At 37.2% G+C, this 19,494-nt stretch overlaps 1 protein-coding gene across 11 annotated transcripts in view; it reads right to left on the bottom strand.

Moving 5' to 3' along the window:
* DIXDC1 (DIX domain containing 1) overlaps positions 1-19,494 on the bottom strand; it is a 66,031-nt gene that overhangs the window by 33,310 nt on the left and 13,227 nt on the right. For 9 of the 11 annotated variants that reach the window (XM_039887900.1, XM_039887886.1, XM_039887889.1 and 6 more), the window contains 2 exons: positions 4,238-4,367; positions 637-762 (listed from right to left, as the gene is read on the bottom strand). In XM_039887900.1, the coding sequence (XP_039743834.1) occupies positions 637-762; positions 4,238-4,367 (256 nt within the window). Of the gene's footprint in view, positions 1-636; positions 763-4,237; positions 4,368-13,202; positions 13,270-19,494 lie in introns of all 11 variants that reach the window. The other 2 variants (XM_039887897.1, XM_039887894.1) reach the window with 2 other exon arrangements.

Genomic DNA, 19,494 nt, shown 5'->3' with positions numbered 1-19,494 from the left:
GAAAAATGACTAGCAGACTGGGGAACCTGTGCTCTCTGAGGACACCTACGCCCTTTCTTCCTTACAGCCTGGGCTCAAAATGACTGAGAGGTATCCTCTTCTAGCCATGTGGCTATAGCAGAAGGCATATTTCAGAGGTCACAGAGACTCTTTTATACTGCCTGAAATGTTCTGCGATGCCAATAAAAAATGCTAGAAAATACTTTCTTTCTGGAAAACTGGGTGGAAAAAAATGTAGGCTATTACGACTTGAAATAATTCTTGGTCACAAAACCCTAGGAATTTGAAAAACATAATCTATCTTCATTTTTGATAACTTAAATGAGACGGTCTAGAATTAATATCCCAATTTTATAATTTCTTCTCTATCAATTATCCCGTACATACTCAAGCAAACCTTTATTCAATTAAAATGAATAAGAACTTCTATCTTCAGCCATGTTTCTAAAGCAGTCAGATTTTGATAATCATTCCATCCGAAGAGGATAACTTTATGGAAAAATGACATGAGGTCATAGCCTTAATCCTCCTCCTGTCCATCAGAACTCTCGGCTACACAACCGATGGTTCTGAGGGTGGCAATCACCAGCTAAAGATGAGTGTACTCATCCACAAAGAACGTAAAGAGGCACTGACCTTTAGCTGAAGTCTGGTGCATACGAATCTTTTTAGAAGCCACAAACTGTAGCACCTTCTCCACATTATTCTTCATCTCCTGTTGGTTATTAGGACTCAGCTGTACCCCACTCAGCTTTTCTCCTGCTGTCAGAAGAGAGAAAATACATTAAGTTATAGGGAAGAATATTATCAAAGTCTCATAGTAGCCAGACACAGAGAAAGAGAATATTTGATGTAAAGACAAAGATTATATAAAAATATGCAAGTGAGTAAAGCCTTGGTGTTTGTAATTTGGATGGGGAATAGGAAAATGAAAGTCTTTTGTAGGGCCTTCAGATTGTCAAATCTATTCCCAGAGGCCTGTGAAGTTACTAAGTATATTCATTTAACAAACATTCATCAAGTATCCAGTTTATGCCAGGCACCATTCTGGGCACCAGAGAAACATCAGTGAACTATGCAAAGTCCCTTCCATTACAGAGTTTGTATCTGTAGCTGACTGAATTAATGAACAAGTGTTTAATATAATTTCATGTACTGATAAAGGCTTTGAGGAACAACACATGTCCTCTCTAATGATACATTTGGGCAGAGACTTGAATAAAGAGATGTTAAGATTCAAGGAGGAAGCATTTCAGACTGAGGAACTACAGGTATAAATCCCAAAGTGGGAATGAGCTCAGCTTATATGAGGAATAGCAACAACAGCAATGTGGCTGGAGTGGAGGGAAAGAGGAGTCAAGTCCTAAGAGAAGGTAGAGGGAAGCAAGGCCAGGCTGTGAAAGGTTCCATTGACCAGAGTAAAAAGCTTGACTTTTATTCTAAGTGTAATGAGCAGCCAATGGAGAGTTTAAGGCAAGGGAGTTACAAGATCTGATTTATGTTTTTAAAAGTTCACTCTGTGTGGACATAGATCACACAGAGAGGAAACAGGGAGAAAGAAAATAAGAATAGTCAAGGCAAGAGATAATGATGGTTTGGGCTAGAGTGGAAGAGGCTGCCTGGTGAGAAGTCAGATATTGGGTAAATTTTTAATATAAAGCAGATGGCATATGTGAAGGATGGAATGTGATACGTGAGGAAAAGGGAATAATTAAGGACAACTTCTAAGTGTTCTCCTTTAAGAGCTGGGCAAATGGTACTGTGATGCTTTACTCAGATGAAGAAACTTAGAAGATAAAAGGATTAGTGGGGAGAAGAAAATCAAAAGTTCTGATTAGGACACATGAAGTTAGAGTTGCATTTTAGACATCCAAGTAGAGATGTTGAGTAGGAAGTTGGTATGCATGTTTCGAACTCAAGGAAAATTTTAGGGCTAAAGATATATATTGAGAAGAGATCATTAGGGATAGAGGATATCCTAAGGACTGAACTTGGAGAACTACAACATTCAGAGGTCAGGAAAAAGGAGAAAAGCTAGCAAAGCAAACAGGGAACCAATGAGGAAGGAGGAAAATTAAGCCCAAGAAACTGAGTAAAGAAAATGTTTGGTTGCCTTTTGGTTTTGTTGATGGCTTCTTTTGCTGTTCTGAAGTTTTTTAGTTTGATGTAGTCCCATTCATTTTGGTGAATGATTGGATAAAGAAGATATGGTACATATATATATATTAAGGAATACTACTCAGCCATAAAAAAGATGAAATACTGCCATTTGTGACAACATGGATGGATCTTAAGAGTATTATGTTAAGTGAATAAGTCAGAAGGAAAAAGACAAGAACCATATGATTTCACTCATATGTGGGATATAAAACAAAAAGCAACAAGCAAACAAACTCATAGATACAGACAACGGAATGTTAGTTACCAGAGGCAAAGGGGGCTGGAGTGGGGCGGGATGAATCAGGTTATGGATGTCAAATATGTGATAGGAGGCTAGACTTCGGGTGGTGGGCACACAATAGAGTATACAGATGTCATATTATAAAGATGGACACCTGAAACATATAATGTTATTATTAACCAATGTCACCCTAACAAATTTTTAAAGAAAAGTGTTTGAAGGAGAAGGGAGTGATCAACTGTGTCAAGTTCTGTTAAGCTGAATAAAATGAAGACTGAGGCCCAGTCACTGGATTTCACAAAGTAGAGGTTGTGACCTTGAGGAGAGCAGTTTCAGTAGTGGGATCAAAAGCTTAAAGAATGAATGGAGGAAAAGGAAGCAAATTACTAAGTTTTCTAAATAGCAAAGTCACAAAACAAAACAATATCGCTAAAAAACATGGGTTTTGGGGAAACAAGAATACATTTTCATATTGCTTGTATATACACAGAACATCTCTAGAAAGAAATACAAAAAACTGCTAACACTCTGGTTGCCTCCAGAAAGGACAGGTAGCTAGCAGAGGCACATAGGTGGGAAAGGCTGTTGACTTTATAGCCTTTTGTACTTTCTGAATTTTTATATTTCCAAGAATAATCTATCCAAATAAGTGAAAATTTAGATGTTTAAAATGAGCTTTGAATTAAAGCATATCTAGGTTTGTACATCTGCTCTACCACTTACAGTTATGTGATCTTATAAAGTTGCTTAGCCTTTATAAACCTTGTAAAATGAGTAAGATAGTGGTACTCGTATCATACCCATGTCATAAATCATTCAATCAAAGTAGCGTGCTTAGCGCAATGCCTGATATATTCTACATGCTCATGAATTTATTTTTATAAATCCTCTCTTTTAAGCTTGTTTCCTGAAAATAGGGATTGTACTACCTGTTTCTCAAGTGTTGATGATTAAATGAAATTAAATAATACCGAAAGTATTCAACAAATAGCAGGTGCTATTACCATTGTAATTATCATTATAAATGAATACTTTGATGAATCCATGAGTTGTCTTAATGAGGTATGCATGTACAGGCTACCTGTAGCAAACCTGGCTTCTTCCATACCACTTGCAACCCCCACTTCCCTTATAGACTCTAAGCAAGGTCAACTGACTAATTCAACGATCAATGTTTGAGTACCTAATATATGCCAAGCACTTGGGTAGAAGTTGTGGAAACAGAAAAAAAAAAAAAAATTACACTGTACTTTCTCTTAAAGAGATAGGTAAATGATTACCATTTAGTCAGTGGAAATAATACAACAGAGCTATAGACAAATGCTATGGAAATAAAGTTACGGTACCATCTAATAAGAATGCCCAGTGACAACTTCAAGAGGATAAGCCCTTTCATGAAGTATTGTGGTAGCAGCATAGAGTGAGTATCACCTTTTGCTGATAACTCTGTCTTTTTGCCTGGCTACTACCTCCTTTTCCAGCCTCCACTCAGACATCAGTTCTTCTGGCAAGCCACTCTTGTACCCCGCAGACTGGGGTGGGTGACCGCTCCTATCTGTACTTACTTCATGGGAGTACTAAGTACATTAATGGAAATGACTTCACTTTTCAGTCCTTCCAACTACCTTGTGCTCATTATCATATTCCCAAAGCATACTACAGTGCCTGGCACAGAGTTTTTATTGACCAGTGAATAAATGAATTAACCTTGGGCAAGTATTTTAAGTCTATTTCCACGTATTTTAAAGAAGCAGCAATTTGCTCTGAAGGGCATATGGAGGATAAAGAAGGCCATGTTCTCATTTATGCTAGCACCAGAATCTAGAGCCAACTGACCAACAATCTCGATGAGATATGCCAGGATCACCCCATCCCGAAGATCCTGTCGCAGGTCCTGCACAGGCTTCACTGCTGGCCTCTTCTTCAGCTGTGCATTCACCCAGGCCACGTAGGCCTGTAGCTGTTGCTGGAAAATGAAAGGCGAAAATGAGGAAAAGGTTACATATTTTCTTAACATCTACCCTGCACCCTCTAAGGCAGCATTTGAGACTGAGCTATGGTGGGCAATCTATATCCAGAGGGAGGAGGAGAAGGTTTTAAGGGAAGAAGGAAGAAAGATGGTCAGACACGGAGCATGTTCTAAAACTGTCTAGTTTTATGCTAGTCTCTAAGGATAAGCTAACCTCTGACCTGCATGGCAATGTACACACAGATAAGCAGACGAATGTCTCAATGACTAAGACTCCTTCTTCCCTTGAGTTTTGCTCTGCTGACCAGGGATGAGAGCCCAGCCCAGAACCACAGCCAGTTTTGGGGTATAATCACTGTGGCCAGCAACCTATCACGCTTCTCAGGAACGATCACTCACGTCCCGTCTGCACAATGGACTGTGAGACTCATAAGAAGTGAGCTTGGAGAATCAGGAATAAACAGCAAACCAAAGTCAGAACCGCCTCTCCCATAGCTGCTTTCTTCACAATAAGACTTAACTGAAACCATCTCATACTCAACTTAAGATTTATTCTCCTGAGCCCATAATTCTGGGATTGCTAGAGAGTTAGTTTTAATCCATGCTTTATATTGTCAAAGAGGATTTAGTCACCTAAAACCTATAAAAAGAAGGAAAAAAAAAAAAAGGCCGTTGTGAGCAGTGTGCTTGAAGACTGAGGAAGCCGGGTTCGGGTGGGGGAGTAGGGGAGAAAAGGCACTTTTGTTTGTTTTCAGACAAAGCACGTTAGGCCCAGATTGGGACGTATAACTCATCCCAACCCTCGGCCAACCTTACATATTCAATCTGTCCCTAAAACAGAGTGGTATGTGCGTGTTTATTCTGATTATTTGGTCTGAAAATGAGCACTAAATATCAAAATAGCACATTAAAAATGTCATAATATAGGCAGCAGTTCTGTCTGGTTTCTGTAGAACCCAAGACCCTAAACCTAAAATTTAAGTTCAAGGGCTAACAGTATTAAATTATAATTTGGTTAAAGTACAGTTGATTTCTAAGCCCCACGTACTTCCTTAATAAAATGATATTGGAAATTATGCACTGGCTGCTTCCTGAGCTTAAATTAAATCTTCATTATTTTATCTACGTTGATTTGTGGGAATAAAGTCCTTTGGAAGACACTACTAAGATAATAATCTACTAGCTACTGACAAACTACAGGAAGTACAGTGATCAGCAGAAGGTGGGGGGAGGAATCTAATATTTATTGAATAACTACCATGAGCTAAACACTAGTTTTGGTATTTTACACGTTTTCATGAGCTAATGAATATACCTGGAACAGGGCTGCTACACAATAGATACTTACTAAATGGTCATTATTATTTTAATAATTATAATCTAATTCAATTCTCACAAAAGCACTGAAGGTTCAGCACCATCTCCAGTCTATGGATGAAGTTCAGAGAAGTTATATATTTTCTTCAATATCCTCAATGCTAGGACATAGCAGACCTGGTATTGAAACCCAGTATATGTGGTCCAAGCATTTACTAATGGCCTCTTGCTATCTAACTCATTCCACAGAACAGAAGCGGCTGCACCTTCTGCCTAACATGCGCCAGGCTCCTTTCCAAGGTCTGCTCCCACTGCCCGGCCAAAGCACTGCGTGAGGCAGACCAGGCAAAGGGCACTTCCACAGTAAACCACTCTGCTCTGGGGAGAAGGAGTTATAAACAGAAAGGTACTAAGAGTAACTAACAGCTGGGATCTGATTTAACTTGCTCATGTATAAAAACTCCTAACCACGTATAAACAAAAAGCTTCTAACCAATCCCTGTAGCTAATATCACCTTCAACCCAGTCTCTACACATTCCTGCTTAAAATCCTTCACTGGTCTCTCATTATCCTTACAATAAAATCCAATCTCCTAAACTGCATCAAAGTCTGTCATGTGCTAACTCTTGCCTCTTCTCCAGCTCCACTACTACTCTCCCATATACTCCCACTCCATGCTTCAGCTCATCTAAACCATGTGCAGTGCCCCCAATCCACCACGCTTTCTAGCCACTCAACCTCCCCCCGCCTAACATCTCCTTTTAAGTCTCAGCTCAAGTATTACCTTTTCTACAAAGCCTTCCCTGACCCTCCCACACACCTCAGACTCTGGTCTCCTTAAGGGTGTCCTGTCACATAAACAGTTCGACAATAATTTGAGTGCAGGCACTGTACTAAGTTACGGGGCTACAAAGAATTTTAGGCCTCCAAGAAGCTTGCAGGGGAAAAAAGGAAGATGGGAAGAGGAGAAGAAGCTTGTGGCTGGTAGAGAGACAAGTGCTTTGACAGGGGTGCTTAGGATGCTAAAAGAACACTTCGAGGAGTTTTCTTGAGGGAGGAAAAGAGACTAAGAGGACAGTGAGCCCATAGGAGCTCAGGTCTGAATGATGCTCTATGAAGGGAGTTAAAACAGTTCAAAAATTACTGGACTCAGAAAAATGGGTTCTCAACAAATATTTGTTTGAATCAGAGAATCATTTGTCAGGTCATCAGGCCAAGACTTCGAATGATTGCAAAAGTTAATTATGCGGGGGCAGACAAGAACAAGTAGTTCTCATTAGGCCGAGATAATTTCTACTTAAGTAACCGTAGCCTTCTAGGGGCTGTTGAATAGAAGTCGTCTCTAATACAAAAGTGATTAGAAGTTCCTAACAGTACTTTCCATACACATTAATCACTGCTCTGGTCTTCCAACAAAAGAGGATTCTACAACATAAACGATAATAGTCACTTTTTGGAACACCTATTCTGTGTCAAAGGCTATGCTAGGTCTTTAAACACATTTTCTCTAATGATAATTTGCCAGGGAGATTTTATTGTATCTATTTTGTTAAGTGGAAAGTGAGACTCAGAAAAGGTGAAATAACTTGCTCAAGGTCACCCAAATAGTAAGCTACAAACAGGAAATTCAGTCTAACTCCCAAGCCAATACTCTTTTCCACTCTATCACAGGATTACCTAAATAAATGCACCTCTGAGTTTTAAGTGACCTCACTTGAGGTCACTTGAACTCTCAGAACGGAAGGCACCTTAGTCTAAATCACTTCCTCCACCACATCCAGTACTTGAGTCTCTTGTGTAATACTCTACACTAAGTAGCTGTCTACTACTCAAGTGTGATCCCCAGAGCCTGGCGAGAAATGCAGAATTTAAGGCTCCACCCCGGCCCTACTAAATCAGAAACTTTACTTTTAAAAAGATCCCCTGGCGATTCACAGGCACGTTAAAGGTCGAGAAGTTTGATCCAGCCCACTCTTCCCACACCTGGCTGCACATGAAAATCATAAGGGAAGCTTTTAAAAAATACTGATGTGTAGACCTTACCCCAAATCCACCAAATCATCTCCAGAGGGTAGAACTCAAAAAATTTTATTTTGCCAAGCTCCCCCATGATTCTTGTAGAGCTAACTTGAGCTTTCTAGCTAGAGATTCCAATTCCCTTAACCAAGGGTTCTCAGCCCTGATTACCCATCAGAATCACTTGGGAAGCTTTTAAAAAATGCCACGTCTGGACTACCATCATAGACTACTCAGAATTTCTGAGGGTGGGGACAGGTATATCAAGATTCCTTAAGTATTCCCAGGAACATACAGAGTTGCGAGCCAGGGTTAATTATTCTTTACATAAAATGGTTTCAAGTATTACTGATATTCCTGTCTAAACCTCTCTGAAACCATGACATCTACAACTTAATACAGTACTCTGTGTATAAAAGGAGACTTGCAAATTCCTCATTCAAGGTTATTTATCCTTTTTTTTCCCCTTCTTCCTTTTCTTTCTTTCCTTCCTTGGCCACCAGAACACATTGTTGACACACACTAGGGGGTTATTCAGAACCCCTAAATATTATTTTCATTTTACTGTTTATTCATTTTGAAATAATTTCAGACTTACAGAAAAGTGGCAAGAATGGCATAGAGTTCCCCTATACCCATTACCCACCTTCCCCAAATGTTTACATCTTACATAACCATAGTACAATGATTAAAACAGGAAATTAACACTGACACAATACCATTAAGTAATCTACAGACCTTATTCAAATTTCACCAATTGTTTCATTAATGTCCTTTTTCTGGTCCAGGATCCAATCCAATATCTATCTCACACCGCAATTAGTTGTTATGTCTCTTTACTCTCTTCCAATGTGGGACAGTTGTTAAGTCTTTGTCTTTCATATCTTGAAAATTTTGAAGAATATTAGCCCAGATATTTTGTACAATGTGCCTCAAATTCAGACAACTGGTTTCGTCTGAAGTTTCCTAATGATTAAATTCAGTTACGAATTTTTGACAAGAATACCACAGAAGTGATATTGTGCTCTTCTCAGTGCATCCCATCAAAAGTCACATGATGCCTATACATCTTATTATTGGTGAAGTTACCTGTGATCACTTGGTTAAGGTATTGTCTTCCAGGTTTCTCTGCTGTAAAGTTGCCTTTTTTCCCTTTGTAATTAATTGTCTTGTGGGAAAATGCTTCGAGATCATAAAAATATCCTTTGGTCATCATCACTTTATCTGTCCATTTTAAATTTAACATCCATTGATTGTTCTTTCTTCCAACGTTATTATGGTGTTCCCCAATGGTAATTTTCTAATCATCATTCCTTCTACAGTTATTGGAATTCATAATATGAGGAAGAGCTCCTCTCTTTTCCCCCATTAATTTATTTATTTACATAAGTATAGCTCATGGATATTAATTTTATTTTTATTTATTATATTAATCCATTACTACCATTATTTTGCTGCTCAAATTGTTCAGATTTGGCCACTGGAACAAATATTGGCTTCTTCATGTTGGTTCCTGTATTTTTTTCATATGTCTCAGTCATTTTTTTTTAATTGTGGTAAAAAACACATAACAAAATTTACCATCTTAACTATTCTTAAGTGTACAGTTCAGTAATGTTAAGCACATTAACATTATTGTGCAAAGAATCTACAGATCTTTTTCATATTGCAACCGAAACTCTATATCCATTAAATAACATTTCCACATTTTCTCCCTCCTCTCAGCCCCTGGCAACCATCATTCTAATTTCTGTTTCTATGAATTTGACTACTTTCAACAACTCAGATAAGTGGAATCATATAGTATCTGTCTTTTTGTGACTGGCTTATTTCACTTAGAATAATGTCCTCAAGGTTCATCCATGGTGTAACATGTGACAAGATTTCCTTCCTTTTTAAGGCTGAATAATATTTAATTGCGTGTTTATACCATATTTTGTTTATCCATCCATCTGTTGATGGACATGCTCTTTGCTACTATGAAAAATGTTCCTACAAACATGGGTGTACAAATATCTCTTCAAGAACCTGTTTTCAATTCTTTTGAATATAGACCCAGAAGTAGGATTGCTGGATCATATGACTTGATTATTTTTTTAAGCACTTCCTTACTTTCTGGTATCATAAGATACTCCAGATTCCTCATCTTGTACTTTCCCTGCCCCAGCTCTGGAATTAGCTATTTCCCAAAAGAACTCTGGTTCTTTTTTTATAGAGAATAGTTTTTAGAAACCAAAATTTGGACATGAGGTATGCTCATTGCTACTGGGATAACATTCTTGTCCCTTGTAACAGTAGTGTAGGAAATATGTATATGTATATACACATACATACATACCTATATCTACTTATCTTAATAGAGACATATCATGAATTATACCATATATTATACTGATCTCTCCTCCAACCCAACACCACAGGGTTCGTTCTTTCCTCTCCCTTTTCCTTTTGTAAACTCCTTTCTCCCACAATGAAAAATCTGACTCTCACTATCCACAATATATTTACTAATATTTGCTCGATTCTAGAAAACACATAAAATAGCATCAAACTTCTAAACAATACCTTATGGAAAAAAAATTTACTAACCATAACATAATATTTATACATAGTTGTCTTTAGCTTTACAGTACTTAGTCAAAATACTGCTTCCAAAATGACTTAAGTTAGTTCTTTTCCTCTCCATCCCTTCATTGAGGTTATATTATTCATGTGTAACTCAGGTTCATTTCTTACCATTTGTAGTCCACTTTGGGTTCTCCCCACATTTAGGTTGATTTTAATTATCTATTTTGGGGTTAGGTAAAAGATTAACATGATTCTAAAAGTCTGAGGACACAAAAACATATATTCAGAAAAGTGTCACTCCCCCAAAATTCTTTCTACTCCATTCCCTTTTCTCTGTTCTTTCCAGCCCATTACTATCCAACCGTGTAAGTAACCAATCTCATTAGTTCCAGTTTATCCAGAAAAAAATACATATTTTCTTACTTCCCTTTTCTTCTTACATAAAAATAATATAGTATTGATATTTTTTGCACTTGTACTTTTCATTTAATGTTCACTTAATATATTCTAGAAATCACTCTAATTGATATAGAGATCTTTCTTATTCATTTTTACAGAAACATAGTACTCCATTACATGGATATACCACGGTTTATTCAATCATTTTCTTATATTTAGACATTTAAGTGTTTTCCAATATTTTGCATTTAAAACAATGCTGCAATGAGTAACCCTATGCATGTGCATTTTCATGTTGATGGAGGTCTATCTTCAGAGTAGATTCCAAAAAGTGAGATTGCTGGGTAAAAAAGCAAGTAAGTAAATAATATTATTAGATATTGCCAAATTCCCTGCAAGAAAGGTCGTATCCATTTGCAATCCATCAGCAATACATGAGAGCATGCTTTCCCACAGACTTGCCAACAGAATACGTTGTCATACTTTTTAATTCTTGCCAATGTGATAGGTAAGAAATTGTATCTTAGTCTTGCTTTCATTTTCATCTCTTTAATTATAAGTTTGAAGCTCTTTTTGTACTATTTTGAACCACTTTATATATTTTATATCTTTTTGCATATCTACATAAACTGTTCATGTTGTTTTCCATATTTCTATCAAAGTTTTTGGTCATTTGTCCCTCCATTTAAAATAATTCTTTATATGTTAGGAATGTGTTACCCTTTTGTCTTTGATATATGTTGCAGATAATTCCCAGTTTGTCAGCTGTCTTTTGACCTTTTTTACAGTGGGTTTTTTTTGGGGGGGAAGGCATGAAAAAGTTTTTATTTTTATATAATCACATTTATTGATATTTTATTTTATTGCCTCTGAATTTTGAGTCATGGTTAAAAATAGAAGAATTCACCTCTGTTTTTTTTTTCTAGTTCTTGTATGGTTCCATTTTTTACATTTGGATCCCTAATCCACTTGGAGTTTATTCTTGTGTATGATGTGAGATATGGATCCAATTTATCTTTCTCCAAATGGCTACAAAGTTGTTCCAGCATTATTTATTAAAAAGTTTCTCTTGAGTTAGAATCTTGGAAGCAGATGTGAAACTTCACCTGCAGAAGGAATCTGTCTCAACAACTGAACAGACAATTTCCGTTATGCAAGTCAAATCAAGAGAGAAACATGTCAGAAAGAACACAGGCTCTTCTGGAATCAGAGTCAGTGACTCTTCATTGAAAGTTCAGGACAGACAAATGTCCAAGGAAAGAACTCTAGGGCCACTCAGGGAAGGGACTGCAAGAATTCCAGAAGGGGAGCTACAGGTATCTCTCAGAAAACAGGAGAGGGTAAGAATGGTGTCAGTCAGGAGTTCTAGAGTCTAGGGGAGTAGTCGTTTGGAGCTAGAAAGTAAAACGCACATTTTTTTTTTAATCTGAGATCAATGATAAAAAAAAAATGTGCTATACTTAAAGGCCAGCTTTTCAGCATCTCCAGCCTCCATAGAGATCACAGAGGCACCAATGCCTGCAATGATCTTACTGCTTAAGCACTCTTTTCCACCCTTCCTCTCATTCATAACTATTTCTCAGGTTTAATGTCAAATTTTTCACTTTGTCCTGCTGCCTCACATGGATTCCACTCTTTGACCTTTGGACAATACCTGACTTTTTATTTTAATTTCTTTTCAAGATTCTGTCTCTTGGCTTCATGTTTTGAGGATGTGTTTTTCCTCACCCAAAATAGTTCTGGGATAAAGCATCTTCAGAGTTATTTAATTCATTGAGCAGCATAGACACAAACCTGGAGCCCATGAGCTTTTCAGAGGCCCATAAAATGCTCGAGTCTTAAAAGAAATATGTATAGGCTCTAAATAATATAATAAAACTGGAAAATTGAAAGTAATAAATGTTTCATTAAAATTCACAAATATAAAAATATAGTCCTATATCCCACTGATCTGAAAGCTACCTTTATCATATACTAAATTTCCGCAAGTTCTTGGGTATATATCTGGGCTTTGTATTCTATATCACTTGTGTATTTCTTTATTCAAGCACCAGTACTACAATGTTTTATTTATAGAAGCATTATAGTACATTTTAATGTCTAATAGGACTAGTCCCTCCCCCCCTTAAAAATATTTTTTAGTGTTTTCTTGACTATTCGTGCATGTTTATTTTTCCATATGAACTTTAATATCTATTTATCTAACTTCCAAACAAAAGGCTGGTAGAATTTTTATTGAGATTATATATATAAATTAATTTAGGGAGAACAGTTATCTTTATGATGTTGAATTATCTTAATCAAGAACAGGTGCTGTCATTTCATTTGTTCAAATATGTCTTTCAGTACAGTAGTGTTTTAATATTTTCTTCCCATATGTTTTATACACTTTTTGTTAAGTTCACTTCTAAGTATTTAGTCTTCATTGTAACTATAGATGAGGTTTTCTCTACCACTATGTTTTCTATTTGTTACTTTTTGTGTATCTGAAAGCTACTGATTTCAATATGTTAATAATTATAACCTGTTACCTTATCTTTTATTGTTTGAGTTTTGTCAGTGATTCTCTCCAGTCTCCAGAATTACTATCGTTATCATCTGTGAAAAGAAATAGTTTTACTTCAGTATTAAGCCTTGTGCCTGTAATCAATTTCTTTAGTCTAATTGTACTGGCTAATAAGTGTGGCACAGTAATGAAGTAGAGATAGTGGGCATACTTCCCTTGTTTGTGGACTTAGAGAAAATACTTGAAGTGTTTCCCAATTTAGTAAGTTTTAGAACTAAGGTATATATATTTTCTCCTGTTAAGTTACTATCCATCGTCTTATTTTCTTGAGTGTTTTTATGAGGAATGAATTTTGAATTTTGACAGTTTTGTCAGCACTGATGGTGATAAGCTTATGATTATTTTCTCTTAGACCTATTAATATGGTACTATGTAATATTAATAGGTTTCCTAATAATGAACCTGCCTTGTATTTTTGGAATTAAATCCACCTGATCATAGTAAATTATATTTTTAATGTGGTATTAGATACTGTTCGTTAATAAAATATTAGCGCTATATTAGTACTATATGTGTGGCACTTCATAGGTTTTCATAAGTTTTCTTTTTTGCACTGTATTAGATTTAGGTACCAATATTATCTTTGCTTCATATGAAAAAGTAGGAAGTTTCTCTTTATTTTTAATACTCTGAGATAATTTATAGAGCTTTGGGACTATCTGATATGTGGAAGTTTGGTAGAATTCCCCTGTGAAAAAAATCGGGGCCTGGAATTTTGTTTTTTTCTTTTTGAGGAATAGTTCCTTAATAAGCTTCTCTATTACTTCTAGAAAAATTGGTCTGTTTAAATTTTCTGCCTCTATCAGTTTTGATAACCAGAATTTCCCAAGGAAATTATTCATTTCATCAATATTTTAAAATGCATTTGCAAGATTGGATTAAACATGGCGGAGTGAGAGATGTTCCCAGATCTCTCCCCTTGAAACAACAATAAGCTGAACATCTAAAACTCAACAAAAAACACCGAAACTGTGCACCAGCACGTCTGAGCGTGGGATCTGCACAAAAGAGCTACCACAGGTCAGAACCCTGAGTGTCGGGCAGGAGACAGGGAGAAATAAAGAAGTTGCCTCTCACAGCTGCCAGAGCTACCTGTAGGGGGAGGGGGAGGGGAGAACGTGCAGCAACATCCCTGAACAGCCCTGCCTGGGGATGCTGTGGCTCCACGCAGCCGGCAGCAGTGTTCAGCCATCAGGGTGGAAGGCAGAGAAATGAGGATGGCAGAAAAGCGGGGACAGCAGAGAAACACAGTTGATATTTACCAGCCTCAGTTGCAAAACCCAGACTAAGCTGTAGTCCCTATCCCCCAACCCAGAGTGCCCCTCCCCCACACCCTCCAAGACAGAACGCAGCAGAGCCCCAGGGGAATCTGAGCAAACACTAGAAACTGTCACTCACACTGACAGAAACTGAGACTGAGGGTAGCGAGTCTGATTAAACATCTATAAGGGAAAAAAAGACATTATTAAGATACTAAGGGACACTTCACAATGATAAAGGGAATCATGCACCAAAAAGACACAGCACTTATTAATATATATATTCTCAATCAGGGAGCCCGAAAATATGTAAAGTAATTACTAACAGAACTAAAAGTGAAACAGACCAAAACTCTATCATAGTAGGGAACCAAAATATCCCACTGTCAGATAGGGACAGATCGTCCAAATCGAAAAGGAGGCAGTACTTCCCAACTCATTTTATGAGGCCAATATTACTCTGATACCAAAACCTGGTAAAGATAACACAAAAAAAGAAAACTACAGACCAATCTCTCATGAACACAGATGCAAAAATCCCTAATAAGATACTAGCGAACCAAACACAGCAACATATTAAAAAGATTATACACCACGATCAAGTGGGCTTCATCCCAGGAGTAAAGGGATGGTTCAACATATGCAAATCGATTAACGTGATACACCACATAAATTAAAAAATAAGAATCATATGATCATATCAATAGATGCAGAAAAAGCCTTCGACAAGATATGGGGTCCATTTATGATCAAAACACTTAACAAAATCGGTATAGAAGGAAAATATCTTAATATAATAAAGGCCATATATGACAAGACCTCAGTCAACATTATACTTAATGGTGAAAAACTAAAAACCTTCCCTCTAAGGCCAAGAACAAGGCAAGGCTGTCCACTATCACCATTGTTAATTCAATCTAACATTGGAGGTCCTGGCGAGTGCAATCAAGCAAGAAAAGATATAAAAGGCAGTCAAATAAGAAACGAAGAAGTCAAACTGTCACTATTTGTGGAGGACATGATGCTCTATACAGAAAACCCTAAAGACTCCACAAGAACACTACTGGAAACAATAAGGAAATATAGTCAAGTTTCTGGATACAAAATCAATGTTCAAAAATCCATAGCGTTCCTATATTCTAAAAACAAAGTGTCTGAAAAAGAAATGGAAAAAATAATTCCTTTTACAATTGCAACAAAAAGAATAACATACTAGGAATAAATCTAACAAAACATGTGAAGGACCTATATAACGAAAACTGTAAGACCCTACTAAAAGAAATCACAGAAGATACAAAGAAATGGAAAGATATTCCGTGTTCTTGGATTGGAAGAATCAACATAGTTAAAGTGACCTTATTACCTAAAGCATTATACAGATTTAATGCAATCCCCATCAAAATCCCATCAGCACTTTTTAAAGAAATTGAACAAAAAATCATCAGATTTGTATGGAAGCACAAAAGACTCCAAATTTCCAAAGCCATCCTGAGAATAAAGAATGAGGCTGGAGGTATCACTCTGCCCGACTTCAAATTATACTACAAAGCGACAGTAATCAAAATGGCATGGTATTGGCAGCAAAACATACACGAACCAGTGGAACATAATCGAGAGTCCAGAAGTAAACCCATATTTATATGGGCAAATATTTTTCGACAAAAAAAGCCAAAAGCATACAGTGGAGAAAGGAAAGCCTCTTCAATAAATGGTGCTGGGGAAACTAGAAAGCCATCTGCAAAAGAATGAAACTAGATTATTGTCTATCACCACACACCAAAATTAACTCAAAATGGATAAGGACCTGAATATAAGACCTGAAACAATAAAATGCATAAAAGGAAACATAGGATCTAAACTCAAGGACCTTGGACTTAAACAGGATTTCAAGGGAAGTAAAAGCAAAAAGAAATGAATGGGACTTTAACAAACTAAAAAGCTTCTGCTCAGCAAAAGAAACCGTCAACAAGGTAAAGAGACAACCATCCGAATGAAAAAATATATTCGCAAGCAACACCTCTGATAAGGGCCTAATATCCAAAATATATGAAGAACTCATACGACTCAATAACAACAACAAAAAACAAACGATCCAGTTAAAAAATGGAGAGAGGACCTGAACAGACACTTCTCCCTAGAGGACATACAAATGGCCAACAAATATATGAAAAGATGCTCAACATTGCTAGCTATTAGGGAAATGTAAATCAAAACCAGAATGAGATACCATCTCACACCTGTTAGAATGGCTACAATCAACAGGAAAAATAATAACAAATGTTGGAGAGGATGCAGAGAAAAAGGAATTCTCATACACTGCTGGTAGAACTGCAAATTGGTATAGCCGCACACAGGAAAATTTGGAAGTGGGGAAGAGGGAAGTTGAAGGAGCCCAAATCCAATAGGCCCCTATTCATTATAAAGGAGGTGGTTTATCTGTTGAGAGTGAAAGGGACAGAGAGAATGAAGGAAGATTCAGGAAAGGGACCCTGTGAGAGGCTGGAAAGAACAATGACTGCTAAAGATTTCCTGGTGGCACCAAGACTCAATAGGGCTGGAAATCATAATTCTGTAATTGAATTAGTCAGCAGGGTTATGTGACTTCCTCTAGAAGTGTTCAGCAGGCCTGAGCCATGAGTGGACATGGAAGCAACAGAAGTTGCTTCTATCCTATGACAGATGACTGGCTAAAGAAACTGTGGTACATATATATAATGGAATATTACTCAGCCATAAGAAGAAATGAAATACTGCCATTTGCAACAACATGGACCTTGAAATGATCTTACTAAGCAAAATAAGCCGGACAGAAGAGGTTGAAAATCACGTATCACTTATATGTGGGATATAAACCTAAAAGCAACAAATGAACAGGGCAAACAAACAGAGACTCATGAACATGGACAATGGACTAGTGGTTACCAGAGGGGAGTGGTTTGGGGAGGGGTAAAAACGAAAAAATAAAATGTTAAAATTTAAAAAAATGTACTTGCATCGACCAGCAAAGACACATAAATTTTTGTTTCATTGGTTACTTCTCCATTATCCTTTCTTATTTTGTCTATTTGTGCTTTCTTCCTTTTTCTTCTTTATCATGTTGGCCAGTAATTTGTCTATTTTGATAATATTTTCAAAAAATCTTTAAAACATGATTTCAAGAATTATCGCTATTCTGGGCCTAAATACTTCTAAAACCATGATACCTAGAACAAAACAGAAGTCTCTGGGTGTAAAACCAGACATTCAAATTATTTCACATTTTTTCTCCTCTTTTTCTTTTCTTTCTTCATTTTTTTTTTTTTTGGTTTCACCTCACATTATTGACTCACGTAGTCTTATTAACCAGAATGCCTACGTAATTTTTAACACATTCTGCTGTTAAACCAATCTCTTCCATCTTCGTTCTTTTAAGATTGATCTTCTTGATCCAGATTTACCTCTAATTAATTTCAACTTGTTAGATTCCATCTCACCAGATCCTTCTAGACCCTGTCATTTCATACATTCATTTATTCAAAGCAATCAACACTGCTAGGAACTATGCCATACCCAGCACTTACAGGCACATAAAAAACTACACCACAAAGTGATTACCGCAGCAATAGAGAAATGTTTAAAAATGTTATCTACGTACGGAAGCAACAGGGTGGAAGGATGTAAGAATCAGGGAAGGGTCAAGAAGAAAAGAGACACATGGCTGAATCTTTAAAGATGTTTACCAGGTGGAGAAGAGAGAAGGTCATCCTAGGGAGAGGTGATTAAAAAAAAAAAAGGAAAAGCCGTGAAGGCATATGGTATCTTGGAGGAATAGCCAGCTAACAAGTCAGTGTGTGGGCAGAACCGTCAGATGAAAAAATAGGTCAGCACAAGGCCTACCAGCACTTAGACTTAAGGTTTAAAGACCTTCAGCAAGAAAGCCTGGAGTTTTGAAATAGGAGAGTAAAACTGTGAGGCCTGCATCTTAGAAAGGTCACTCCAGACACAGCATAGAATATGGGATAAGAAAGGGGAGCATCCAAATTTGGAGAAACCAATGAGGAGACCAGGCAGCAATTCAAATAAGAAAAGATGAGAGCCTAAACTAAAGTAGTATAGTTAGAAAAGGACAAATTCCAGTAACAAGTCAGAGGTCACTGATAGGATATAGCCAGTGACAAAAAGAGAGGGTCCAAAAAGTCATGCCCGAATGGATAATAATGCTTTAACTGAGATATGAACATATGAACATATGAAGCAGAAGTATGAGGGAAAAAGAAATAGTTCTGAGGATATTTACTACTGCCAACTGCTATGTGCTGGTAGACAAAGAACTTGGCAGACCAGTCATGCAACCAAGTCACAGGGAACTTTCAGAACATAGAAAAATTCCTATGAAGATTGTTAACAGCATTTTGCCCATACCATTAACATACCATAAAAGGAGAAACAAGACCAGAGCTGTATCTTGTAAAGGTTAAAGTTGAACCCAGCCTTTCTTCCATTCTTTACTCCCCACAGTCAGTAATTTTTCCATCAAAAAATGCAGGTAAACCCAGCTCTTCGGATGCTCAGAGTCTCATTCTCTGACTTTAAGAGGAGTAGATGCTTTTGTCTATGGAGCATTACTCCTTCTCTAATAAACTTTGTCTTTGACTCTGGTTCTCTCTTGAAACTTTTTTCCTGTGGAAAGCCAAGGACTCTTTCCCAGTGTAGGGCTTAAGTCCCCACTCATTTGGGGGGAAATTGGCCCCATTCGCCTCAGAAGGACATAGTAGACACCCATGAGGACCAGTCACACTACTCACACTCCCACACAGGGTTTGTCTTAAAAGAGGCCTCTAGTGCAAGCCTAGGCCCTGAGTAGCTCTGCTGCTTGGTTTTAAATTTTACTAGAGCTACTTCTGCAGCAGATGAAATACCATATGCTTTTTGCAAGAGGCTGTTACTCTCTGGGGGTTGAACTAGTAGCTTTTTTTCCTTCCTTTTTTTTTTTTGGCCCCTTATAATCTTTTCTTAAAT

Source organism: Pteropus medius, unplaced genomic scaffold (assembly GCF_902729225.1).
Source record: "Pteropus medius unplaced genomic scaffold, Ma_sr-lr_union100, whole genome shotgun sequence".
Taxonomy (NCBI): Eukaryota; Metazoa; Chordata; class Mammalia; order Chiroptera; family Pteropodidae; genus Pteropus; species Pteropus medius.
Note: the sequence above shows the minus strand (reverse complement) of the source record. Positions and strands in the feature narration are given on the sequence as shown.